The sequence below is a fragment of the Chiloscyllium punctatum genome, chromosome 17, assembly GCF_047496795.1.
Source record: "Chiloscyllium punctatum isolate Juve2018m chromosome 17, sChiPun1.3, whole genome shotgun sequence".
Classification (NCBI taxonomy): Eukaryota; Metazoa; Chordata; class Chondrichthyes; order Orectolobiformes; family Hemiscylliidae; genus Chiloscyllium; species Chiloscyllium punctatum.
The window spans coordinates 103,509,095-103,522,493 of record NC_092755.1 but is presented as its reverse complement, the minus strand read 5'-3'; the positions used below and the strand labels follow the sequence as shown (position 1 = coordinate 103,522,493).

At 54.3% G+C, this 13,399-nt stretch overlaps 1 protein-coding gene across 1 annotated transcript in view; it reads right to left on the bottom strand.

Annotated features, from left to right (window-relative positions):
• Positions 1-3,778: 3,778 nt before the first annotated feature.
• The window catches only part of LOC140487664 (semaphorin-4B-like), a gene marked incomplete at its 3' end in the record, with an annotated part of 95,278 nt that continues 85,657 nt past the window's right edge, over positions 3,779-13,399 (bottom strand). The window contains exons 12-14 of the mRNA XM_072586948.1: positions 10,916-11,085; positions 5,442-5,592; positions 3,779-3,968 (exon numbers count right to left, since the gene is read on the bottom strand). Coding sequence (XP_072443049.1) covers positions 3,779-3,968; positions 5,442-5,592; positions 10,916-11,085 — 511 coding nt within the window. The remainder of the gene's footprint in view (positions 3,969-5,441; positions 5,593-10,915; positions 11,086-13,399) is intronic.

The window sequence follows — 13,399 nt, the reverse complement described above, 5'->3', positions numbered from 1 at the left end:
AGCCCCCACACACCCCGCACAGACCCACACACCCCCACACACCCACCCACACCTAAACACCCCCACACACCCCCCACACACACCCCCACACAGCCCCACACACCCCCACACACCCACCCACACCTAAACACCCCCACACAGCCCCCACACACCCCCACACAGCCCCACATACCCCCACACACCCACCCACACCTAAACACCCCCACACAGCCCCACACACCCCCACACACCCACCCACACCTAAACACCCCCACACACCCCCACACAGCCCCACACACCTACACACCCCCACACACCCACCCACACCTACACACTCCCTCACACCCACACACACCCACACAGCCCCACACACACCCACACAGCCCCACACACCCCCCACACAGCCCCCACACACCCACCCACACCTACACACCCACACACACCCACACACCCCCACACACCCCCACACACCCACACACCCCCACACAGCCCCACACACCCCCACACACCCACACACACCCACACAGCCCCACACACCCCCACACACCCCCACACACCCCCACACACCCACACACCCCCACACAGCCCCACACACCCCCACACAGCCCCACACACACCCACACACCCCCACACAGCCCCACACACCCCCACACACCCCCACACACCCCCACACAGCCCCACACACCCCCACACAGCCCCACACACCCCCACACACCCCCACACACCCACCCACACCTACACACCCCCACACACCCACACACACCCACACACCCCCACACACCCCCACACACACCCACACAGCCCCACACACCCCGACACACACCCACACACACCCCCACACACCCCCACACACACCCACACACCCCCACACACCCACCCACACCTACACACCCCCACACACCCACACACACCCACACACCCCCACACACCCCCACACACACCCACACACACCCCCACACACCCCCACACACCCCCACACACACCCACACAGCCCCACACACCCCGACACACACCCACACACACCCCCACACACCCCCACACACACCCACACACCCCCACACACCCACCCACACCTACACACCCCCACACACCCACACACACCCACACACCCCGACACACACCCACACACACCCCCACACACCCCCACACACACCCACACACCCCCACACACCCACCCACACCTACACACCCCCACACACCCACACACACCCCCACACACCCCCACACACACCCACACACCCCCACACACCCACCCACACCTACACACCCCCACACACCCCCACACACCCCCACACACCCCCACACACCCACCCACACCTAAACACCCCCACACAGCCCCACACACCCCCACACACCCACCCACACCTAAACACCCCCACACAGCCCCACACACCTACACACCCCCACACACCCACCCACACCTACACACCCCCACACACCCACACAGCCCCACACACCCCCCACACAGCCCCCACACACCCACCCACACCTACACACCCACACACACCCACACACCCCCACACACCCCCACACACCCACACACACCCACACAGCCCCACACACCCCCACACACCCCCACACACCCCCACACACCCCCACACACCCCCACACACCCACCCACACCTACACACCCCCACACACCCACACACACCCCCACACACACCCACACACACCCACACAGCCCCACACACCCCCACACACACCCACACACCCCCACACACCCACACACACCCACACACCCCCACACACCCCCACACACACCCACACACACCCACACAGCCCCACACACCCCCACACACACCCACACACACCCCCACACACCCCCACACACACCCCCACACACCCACCCACACCTACACACCCCCACACACCCACACACACCCACACACCCCCACACACACCCACCCACACCTACACACCCACACACACCCACACACCCCCACACACCCCCACACACCCACACACCCCCACACACCCCCACACACCCACACACCCCCACACACCCCCACACACCCCCACACACCCCCACACAGCCCCACACACCCCCACACACCCCCACACACCCCCACACACACCCACACACCCCCACACCCCCCCACACACCCCCACACACCCACACACACCCACACACCCCCACACACACCCACACAGCCCCCACACACCCCCACACACCCCCACACACCCCCACACACCCACACACCCCCACACAGCCCCCACACACCCACACATACCCACACAGCCCCCACACACCCCCACACAGCCCCACACACCTCCCACACAGCCCCACACACCCCCACACACCCCCACACACCCACCCACACCTACACACCCCCACACACCCACACACACCCACACAGCCCCCACACACCCCCACACAGCCCCCACACACCCCCACACTGCCAAACACAGCCCCCACACACCCCCACACAGCCCCACACACCCCCACACACCCCCACACACCCACACATCCCACACACCCCCACACAGGCACACCCCCACACACACCCCCACATACCCCCACACAGCCCCCACACACAACACAGATCTGCCCTCCTAAATATCATTCCCACTCAGCCCATCCCCAAAGACTACACCTCAAACCTACCCCACAATATCTATCCACCTTGTCCTTGGAATGTTTGATGGGGGGACAGTGTAGAGGAAGTTTTACTCTGTATCTAACCCTGTGCTGTCCCTGTCCTGGGAGTGTTTGATGGGGGGACAGTGTAGAGGAAGTTTTACTCTGTATCTAACCCTGTGCTGTCCCTGTCCCTGGGTGTGTTTGATGGGGGACAGTGTAGAGGGAGCTTTACTCTGTATCTAACCCCGTGCTGTCCCTGTCCCTGGGAGGGTTTGATGGGGGGACAGTGTAGAGGAAGTTTTACTCTGTATCTAACCCTGTGCTGTCCCTGTCCCTGGGTGTGTTTGATGGGGGACAGTGTAGAGGGAGCTTTACTCTGTATCTAACCCCGTGCTGTCCCTGTCCCTGGGAGGGTTTGATGGGGGGACAGTGTAGAGAAAGCTTTACTCTGTATCTAACAACGTGCTGTCCCTGTCCCTGGGAGGGTTTGATGGGGGGACAGTGTAGAGAAAGCTTTACTCTGTATCGAACCCCATACTGTCCCTGTCCTGAGAGTGTTTGACAGTGGGACAGTGTAGAGGGAGCTTTACTCTGTATCTAACCCCGTGCTGTCCGTGTCCTGGGATGGGGGGACAGTGTAGAGGGAGCTATCCCCTCTCCCTAACCCCGTGCTCTCCCTTCCTGGGATGGGGGGGGGGCAATGTAGAGAGAGCTTTACGCTGTATCTAACCCCGTGCTGTCCCTGTCCCTGGGAGTGTTTGATGGGGGACAGTGTAGAGGGAGCTTTACTTTGTATCTAACCCCGTGCTGTCCCTATCCCTGGGATGGGGGGACAGTGTAGAGGGAGCTATCCCCTCTCCCTAAACCCCGTGCTGTCCCTGTCCTGGGATGGGGGGGACAGTGTTGAGGGAGCTATCCCCTCTCCCTAAACCCCGTGCTGTCCCTGTCCTGGGATGGAGGGACAGTGTAGAGGGAGCTATCCCCTCTCCCTAAACCCCGTGCTGTCCCTGTCCTGGGATGGAGGGACAGTGTAGAGGGAGCTATCCCCTCTCCCTAAACCCCGTGCTGTCCCTGTCCTGGGATGGGGGGGACAGTGTTGAGGGAGCTATCCCCTCTCCCTAAACCCCGTGCTGTCCCTGTCCTGGGATGGGGGGGACAGTGTTGAGGGAGCTATCCCCTCTCCCTAAACCCCGTGCTCCCTCGGGGTAGTGTCTGTACCTGTGATGAGAAACAGCACTCGGTATCTGACCGAGCTGATTGACACCACAGTGTCCACTGCTATCTTTGTGTAATGCTGCCTGGCCTTCACCAACAGGGGCTGCTGGTCAATGGGGTGGACCACTCCTTCCATCAGGAGCAGGTCTTTGACTCGGTTCAGAGTGGAATCCATGGATGGGTCCATGTTGCACTGTGGAAGTGGACAAACACGCGTGAGGACAGGACTCAGAAACTCCGACGATGCCAAAACTGGGAGGGGCAGGACAATCCCACACACTCCCACCTCTGAGGGCCAGACCAGATCCCTCCACATCTACTCCGCGTTCAGCCCTCACCCCACCCCTGACTCGTCTTGAAGGCGTTCCAGACGCAATTCGATCGGGGGGGGGAATGGCCAGAAGGGTGGGAAAACCCACGCTTATTCAACCTCGCGAGTTCAAATGCAGCCAAGGAGAGCAGGTATCGAACATAACTCTGTTAAGAAACCGAACAGATTATTCACTGCTCCCAGTCAACTGTTTCCAAAACGGTAACATCCCGCAGACACAGCCCACTGCTGAAAGGCAAATTCAGAAAAAGCAGATTGTCTCGCATGCAATTCTCACAGCATGACACCCCCTCGTCCCCCCTTTCCCACAACCAAGCCCCGCAGCCGCCAAGTCTTAGCTGTCATGGAGAGAGAGATAATTCTGAGAGGGGGAGACTAGCAAAGAGAGAGATTGTCTGCTCTGATCTTAGCAACAGCTGCTGACAGTGAGAGCTGAAAGCCCTGGTTCTCTGGGAGTTGGACCACACCCAGCCAGGCTGCAGCTATTGTTCCAACCTGTTTGCTTTAAAACAGACCCGTAAAAACTCGCTGAAACAAAACGTCACAACAAAATACACCTCTCAAAGCCACAGCATTGGCACACATTCCTGATGAAGGGCTGATGCACAAACTGTCATTTCCACTGCTCCCTGATTGCTGCCAGCACCACATTCATTTCCCCATGGCCAATCCACCCTAACCTGCACATCCCTGGACACTATGGGACAATTTCCCACGGCCAATCCACCCTAACCTGCAGATCCCTGGGCACTATGGGACAATTTCCCACGGCCAATCCCACCCTAACCTGTACATCCCTGGGCACTATGGGACAATTCCCCATGGCCAACCCACCCTAACCTGTACATCCCTGGGCACTATGGGACAATTTCCCACGGCCGATCCACCCTAATCTGTACATCCCTGGGCACGATGGGACAATTTCCCATGGCCAATCCACCCTAACCTGTACATCCCTGGGCACTATGGGACAATTTCCCATGGCCAATCCACCCTAACCTGTACATCCCTGGGCACTATGGGACAATTTCCCACGGCCGATCCACCCTAACCTGCACATCCCTGGGCACTATGGGACAATTTCCCACGGCCAATCCACCCTAACCTGCACATCCCTGGGCACTATGGGACAATTTCCCACGGCCAATCCACCCGAACCTGTCCATGTGCAGGCGGATGTGAGTGTGTCCTGGTTTGGTACCATGTGTGTGTCACTCAAACACTTTCAACGGAAAACCCAATGGCAAAAACACCAAGGCCTCCCACAATTCTGGATGTCGCTGGCTCCCTTCCGCAGAGTCTCAGATGGAACAGAGAGAGGGGAATGTGACTCACTGCTCCCGGCCTTGGCTCCTGCCCGTCATGGGTATACACAGACCAGCTCTGCGTCTCCCGGTGCAGCATCTTGTACGAACCCTTGAAAACGGCCTGGATGTCTCGGAAGGAGTAGGCACACACTGCTGAGGTTTGAGAGCTACCCTGGGACCTACAGAGCAAGGACACACAGCGTTACTGCTGGGCTCCAGGCGGGAGTGGGCCTGAAGCCTTGTCGGCTACGGGATACCTCAGCCGTACATTCGGATTCCGGGGGAGCGGTGTTTCAGACGCACAGGGCAAATGGAGTGAGACCTTGCCCTACACTATTCACCCGCGCACCCTCCACACTCAACGCCCTGCTCAAGTCGGCCCACCTCCTGAAGAAACGCCCACGCCTCGGTGCTAGGCACTGGCTGCAATCTTGAGGTTGTTGTTGGCTGAGTGCGGGGAGCCAATCTATTCGGGCGTGCGAGCTGTCGGATAATCTGGGGAGGTGAGGTTGTATTAAGGACGGGAGAATATGGAGCAGCGCATAGGACTCAGTGATGTGTACTCACCCACACTACACAGGGATGGATATCACCGTGAGGGATATTACAGAGTGAGGGATATCACCGTGAGGGATATTACAGAGTGAGGGATATCACCGTGAGGGATATTACAGAGTGAGGGATATCACCGTGAGGGATATTACAGAGTGAGGGATATCACCATGAAGGATATTACAGAGTGAGGGATATCACCGTGAGGGATATTACAGAGTGAGGTATATCACCATGAGGGATATTACAGAGTGAGGGATATCACCGTGAGGGATATTACAGAGTGAGGGATATCACCATGAAGGATATTACAGAGTGAGGGATATCACCATGAGGGATATTACAGAGTGAGGTATATCACCATGAGGGATATTACAGAGTGATGGATATCACCGTGAGGGATATTACAGAGTGAGGGATATCACCATGAAGGATATTACAGAGTGATGGATATCACCGTGAGGGATATTACAGAGTGAGGGATATCACCGTGAGGGATATTACAGAGTGAGGGATATCACCGTGAGGGATATTACAGAGTGAGGGATATCACCGTGAGGGATATTACAGAGTGATGGATATCACCGTGAGGGATATTACAGAGTGAGGGATATCACCATGAGGGATATTACAGAGTGAGGGATATCGCCATGAGGGATATTACAGAGTGAGGGATATCGCCATGAGGGATATTACAGAGTGAGGGATATCGCCATGAGGGATATTACAGAGTGAGGGATATCACCGTGAGGGATATTACAGAGTGAGGGATATCACCGTGAGGGATATTATAGAGTGAGGGATATCGCCATGAGGGATATTACAGAGTGAGGGATATCGCCATGAGGGATATTACAGAGTGAGGGATATCACCGTGAGGGATATTACAGAGTGAGGGATATCACCGTGAGGGATATTACAGAGTGAGGGATATCGCCATGAGGGATATTACAGAGTGAGGGATATCACCGTGAGGGATATTACAGAGTGAGGGATATCACCGTGAAGGATATTACAGGGTGAGGGATATCACCGTGAGGGATATTACAGAGTGAGGGATATCACCATGAGGGATATTACAGAGTGAGGGATATCACCATGAAGGATATTACAGAGTGAGGGATATCACCGTGAGGGATATTACAGAGTGAGGGATATCACCGTGAGGGATATTACAGAGTGAGGGATATCACCGTGAGGGATATTACAGAGTGAGGGATATCACCATGAGGGATATTACAGAGTGAGGGATATCACCGTGAGGGATATTACAGAGTGAGGGATATCGCCGTGAGGGATATTACAGAGTGAGGGATATCACCATGAAGGATATTACAGAGTGAGGGATATCACAATGAGGGATATTACAGAGTGAGGGATATCACCGTGAGGGATATTACAGAGTGAGGGATATCACCGTGAGGGATATTACAGAGTGAGGGATATCGCCATGAGGGATATTACAGAGTGAGGGATATCACCATGAAGGATATTACAGAGTGAGGGATATCACCGTGGGGGATATTACAGAGTGAGGGATATCACCGTGAGGGATATTACAGAGTGAGGGATATCACCGTGAGGGATATTACAGAGTGAGGGATATCACCATGAGGGATATTACAGAGTGAGGGATATCACCGTGAGGGATATTACAGAGTGAGGGATATCACCATGAGGGATATTACAGAGTGAGGGTTATCACCGTGAGGGATATTACAGAGTGAGGGATATCACCGTGAGGGATATTACAGAGTGAGGGATATCGCCATGAGGGATATTACAGAGTGAGGGATATCGCCATGAGGGATATTACAGAGTGAGGGATATCACCGTGAGGGATATTACAGAGTGAGGGATATCGCCATGAGGGATATTACAGAGTGAGGGATATCACCGTGAGGGATATTACAGAGTGAGGGATATCACCGTGAAGGATATTACAGAGTGAGGTATATCACCGTGAGGGATATTACAGAGTGAGGGATATCACCATGAGGGATATTACAGAGTGAGGGATATCACCATGAAGGATATTACAGAGTGAGGGATATCACCGTGAGGGATATTACAGAGTGAGGGATATCACCGTGAGGGATATTAGAGAGTGAGGGATATCACCGTGAGGGATATTACAGAGTGAGGGATATCACCATGAAGGATATTACAGAGTGAGGGATATCACCATGAGGGATATTACAGAGTGAGGAATATCACCGTGAAGGATATTACAGAGTGAGGGATATCACCATGAGGGATATTACAGAGTGAGGGATATCACCGTGAAGGATATTACAGAGTGAGGGATATCACCGTGAGGGATATTACAGAGTGAGGGATATCGCCGTGAGGGATATTACAGAGTGAGGTATATCACCATGAAGGATATTACAGAGTGAGGGATATCACCATGAGGGATATTACAGAGTGAGGGATATCACCGTGAGGGATATTACAGAGTGAGGGATATCACCATGAGGGATATTACAGAGTGATGGATATCACCGTGAGGGATATTACAGAGTGAGGGATATCACCATGAGGGATATTACAGAGTGAGGGATATCGCCATGAGGGATATTACAGAGTGAGGGATATCGCCATGAGGGATATTACAGAGTGAGGGATATCACCGTGAGGGATATTACAGAGTGAGGGATATCACCGTGAGGGATATTACAGAGTGAGGGATATCGCCATGAGGGATATTACAGAGTGAGGGATATCGCCATGAGGGATATTACAGAGTGAGGGATATCACCGTGAGGGATATTACAGAGTGAGGGATATCGCCATGAGGGATATTACAGAGTGAGGGATATCACCGTGAGGGATATTACAGAGTGAGGGATATCACCGTGAAGGATATTACAGAGTGAGGGATATCACCGTGAGGGATATTACAGAGTGAGGGATATCACCATGAGGGATATTACAGAGTGAGGGATATCACCATGAAGGATATTACAGAGTGAGGGATATCACCGTGAGGGATATTACAGAGTGAGGGATATCACCGTGAGGGATATTACAGAGTGAGGGATATCACCGTGAGGGATATTACAGAGTGAGGGATATCACCATGAGGGATATTACAGAGTGAGGGATATCACCGTGAGGGATATTACAGAGTGAGGGATATCGCCGTGAGGGATATTACAGAGTGAGGGATATCACCGTGAGGGATATTACAGAGTGAGGGATATCACCGTGAGGGATATTACAGAGTGATGGATATCACCGTGAGGGATATTACAGAGTGAGGGATATCACCATGAGGGATATTACAGAGTGAGGGATATCGCCATGAGGGATATTACAGAGTGAGGGATATCGCCATGAGGGATATTACAGAGTGAGGGATATCGCCATGAGGGATATTACAGAGTGAGGGATATCACCGTGAGGGATATTACAGAGTGAGGGATATCACCGTGAGGGATATTACAGAGTGAGGGATATCACCATGAGGGATATTACAGAGTGAGGGATATCACCGTGAGGGATATTACAGAGTGAGGGATATCACCATGAAGGATATTACAGAGTGAGGGATATCACCGTGAGGGATATTACAGAGTGAGGGATATCACCGTGAGGGATATTACAGAGTGAGGGATATCGCCGTGAGGGATATTACAGAGTGAGGGATATCACCATGAAGGATATTACAGAGTGAGGGATATCGCCGTGAGGGATATTACAGAGTGAGGGATATCGCCATGAGGGATATTACAGAGTGAGGGTTATCACCGTGAGGGATATTACAGAGTGAGGGATATCACCATGAAGGATATTACAGAGTGAGGGATATCACCGTGAGGGATATTACAGAGTGAGGGATATCACCGTGAGGGATATTACAGAGTGAGGGATATCGCCGTGAGGGATATTACAGAGTGAGGGATATCGCCATGAGGGATATTACAGAGTGAGGGTTATCACCGTGAGGGATATTACAGAGTGAGGGATATCACCATGAAGGATATTACAGAGTGAGGGATATCACCGTGAGGGATATTACAGAGTGAGGGATATCGCCATGAAGGATATTACAGAGTGAGGGATATCACCATGAAGGATATTACAGAGTGAGGGATATCACCGTGAGGGATATTACAGAGTGAGGGATATCACCGTGAGGGATATTACAGAGTGAGGGATATCACCGTGAGGGATATTACAGAGTGAGGTATATCACCGTGAGGGATATTACAGAGTGAGGGATATCACCGTGAGGGATATTACAGAGTGAGGTATATCACCGTGAGGGATATTACAGAGTGAGGGATATCACCAGTGAAAGGTATTGCCATGATTGTCCCTGTAGTGTCCAGCGATGTTCAGGTTAGCGTCGATTAGCCCTGGCAAATGCAGGGATTGGGCTATGGGGCGGGTGTTGGGTGCGATGTTGTCAGGAGCGGTGGCGTGAATGGGCTTGACGGGCTGAATGGCCTTCCCCCACGCTGTGGGGGTCCTAGGAGTAGCGACTGACCGTCATTGCCCGGCGATGGGACGATACCTGATGGGACATAGTTTGTTACTGAGTGGTGCTGCATGTCGTTGGGCGTTAGGTACGTTGGTGTGAACGCTGCCGGGCCTTGGCCTTTACTTCTCTTGGTCATACCACCCTCTCTGGCACGGGATGGAGGCGTCCTGCTAACGATCCCCCCACCCCCCCCGCTCTCTCCCCAGAAGAGTCATTGTCAACGGGAACTGGGTCATCCTCATTGAGTTTGGGGGCACAGAATCTGGGCTGCGGGGGGGGGGGGTCAGAGCGAGGGAGAAATAACGAGCACAGTGTCAGACCCTGTTGCCTCTCAGGTCGGGGGTCACCGTTTGTAATCTCGGACGCCCCAGCGCTGCAGCTCGAACCCGGAACGCCCGCGTCCACGTCGCCCAACACACCGGGGAGCCCGACAATGAAGGCAGGCTTGACCTTCGGCCTACCACTGGGAGCTGAAGATCCCGTAAACCACCGGCTCATCCCCGTCCTTGGACACAAAGACGTCCTGGAGCACGTTGAAGGGGAACCGGTCGTCAGGGAGATAACACAGTAGCTGCGCTTTCAGGAAGGTAATCCAGCGCTTCTGCAGCACCCTCTCACCGCCAACATCGCTCTGCCATGGGGAAAGGAAATAAAGCCCAGACCCGTCAGATTGAGCCAGGCCCTGAGCCAAACCCCCCCCAAAAAAACCAAACCAAACCAAACGCGGCCACCGGAAACCGCATCCCCGTTTCCTTTGCTCCTCCCCGTCTTCCCTTCCCGTTCTCCACCCCTCCCTCCGTTTTTTTAACGGCACAGCTCCGAGATTTCCGTCCGACCGAGGCCCACCTGTGCTCGGCTACATCCGGATAACGTTCGGCGCCCCCCCCCCCCCAAAGGCGGCTGTGCTCTTGAGCGGCCGAACCGGCCTCGGGCCTAGCTCACCAGGCTGCCCGCTTCACAAGAGGTTGGGGAGCAGGAACAGGCCATTCGGCCCCCCCCCCCCCCCCCCTCACATCCACTCCACCCAACGGGATCGGAGGTGCGCTGACGTTCCTCGTCTTCCTGCCTTTTCCTCTCCCGATCTCGGCCGTAAAGGTACCCGAGGACTCTCCTCCCACAGCTCTCTGTGACCAGGAGTCCCAAAGGCTCACAAACCTCAGGGTAGAAATTCCTCCTCATCTCAGTCCCTCATTGGTTCCCCATTATTCTGGGACCGTGCCCTCTGGACACTCTCCCATGAGGGGTACCTTCCTGTCAGGCCCCTTAAGGATCCTCAGCGAGACCACCTCTCATCCTCCTAAACCCCAGGGAGTAGAGTCCCAACCTGTTTAACCTACGCTCATCCCTACCCAGGGATCACCTTGTTATAGTCATAGAGTCGTACAGCACGGAAACAGACCCTTCGGCCCAACTCCCCCATGCTGACCCAGATATCCTAACCCAATCTAGTCCCACCTGCCAGCACCTGGCCCATATCGCTCTAAGCAAAAGTGAGGCCTGCAGATGCTGGAGATCAGTCGAGAGTGTGGTGCTGGAAAAGCACAACAGGCCGGACAGCATCCGAGGAGCAGGAAAATCGACATTTCGGGAAAAAGCCCTTCATCAGGAATATTCTGCCTGACCTGCTGTGCTTTTCCAGCACCACACTCTCAACCCATATTGTGTCAACCCTCCCTATTCATGTCCTCATCCAGATCCCTTTTAAATGCTGTCATTGTACCAGCCTCCACCACATCCTCTGGCAGCTCATTCCATACACACACCACCCTCTGGGTGAAAAAGTTGCCCCTTTGGTCCCTTTTAAATGTTTCCCCTCTCACCCTAAGCCTATGCCCCTCTAGTTCTGGACTCCCCTACCCTGGGGGAGAGGACCTTGTCCATTTATCCTATCCATTGCCCCCCATGATTTTATAAACCTCTATAAGGTCACCCCTCAGTCTCCGACGCTCCAGGGAAAACAGCCCCAGCCTGTTCAGCCTCTCCCTGTAGCTCAAACCTTCTCTGAACTGCCTCCAATAAACGTATTTTGCTTCTTTAATAAGGGGACCAAAGCTGTTCACAGTACTCCAGATGTGATGTCAACCAACACCTTACTAAACCCAATTACTGTTGCTTTTATCAACAGGGAGGCCATGTTGGGGTTGTACAGGACGTTGGTGAGGCCTGGTCTGGAGGACTCTGTCCAGTTCTGGTCACCCTGTTACCAGAAGGAGATGATTAAACTGGAGAGGGTTCAGGAGAGACTGACCAGGATGTTGCCGGGAATGGAGGGTTTGAGAGGCTGGGACATTTTTCCCTGGAGCGTCGCCGAGGCTGAGGGGTGACCTTATAGAGGTTTATAAAATCCTATCGATAGGATTCATGGTAGATGGTCTTTTCCCTATGATGGGGTATTTCAACACTGGGGAGGAGGGGGGCACATATTTTGAAGATGGGAGGGGAGAGATCAAGGTTTTTCCACAGAGGGTGGTTCGTGTGTGGAATGAGCTTCCTGAGGAAGGGGTGGGTGCAGGTACAGGGGGTTACAACATTTAAAAGGGACTTGGATGAGGACATGAATAGGAAAGGGTTTGGGGGTATATAGCGCATGGGACGGGTTTAGGTTGGGGGTTGGGTCGAAGGGTCTGTCTCCGTGCTGGGTGACCTGTTCAGTCATGTTATAAACACTTCTCGGTGCCAAAGGAATAGCTAATTCCAGTACAGCCCCAGTACAGCATTCATCAGGTCACTTAGGGTCACTTAGGGTCACTCAGGGCCACTCAGGGTCACTCAGGGCCACTCAGGGTCACACAGGGCACTCAGGGTCACTCAGGGTCACTCAGGGCACTCAGGGCCACTCAGGGCACTCAGGGTCACTCAGGGTCACTCAGGGCCACTCAGGGCCACTCAGGGTCACTCAGGTCACTCAGGGTCACTTAGGGTTACTCAGGGCACTCAGGGTCACT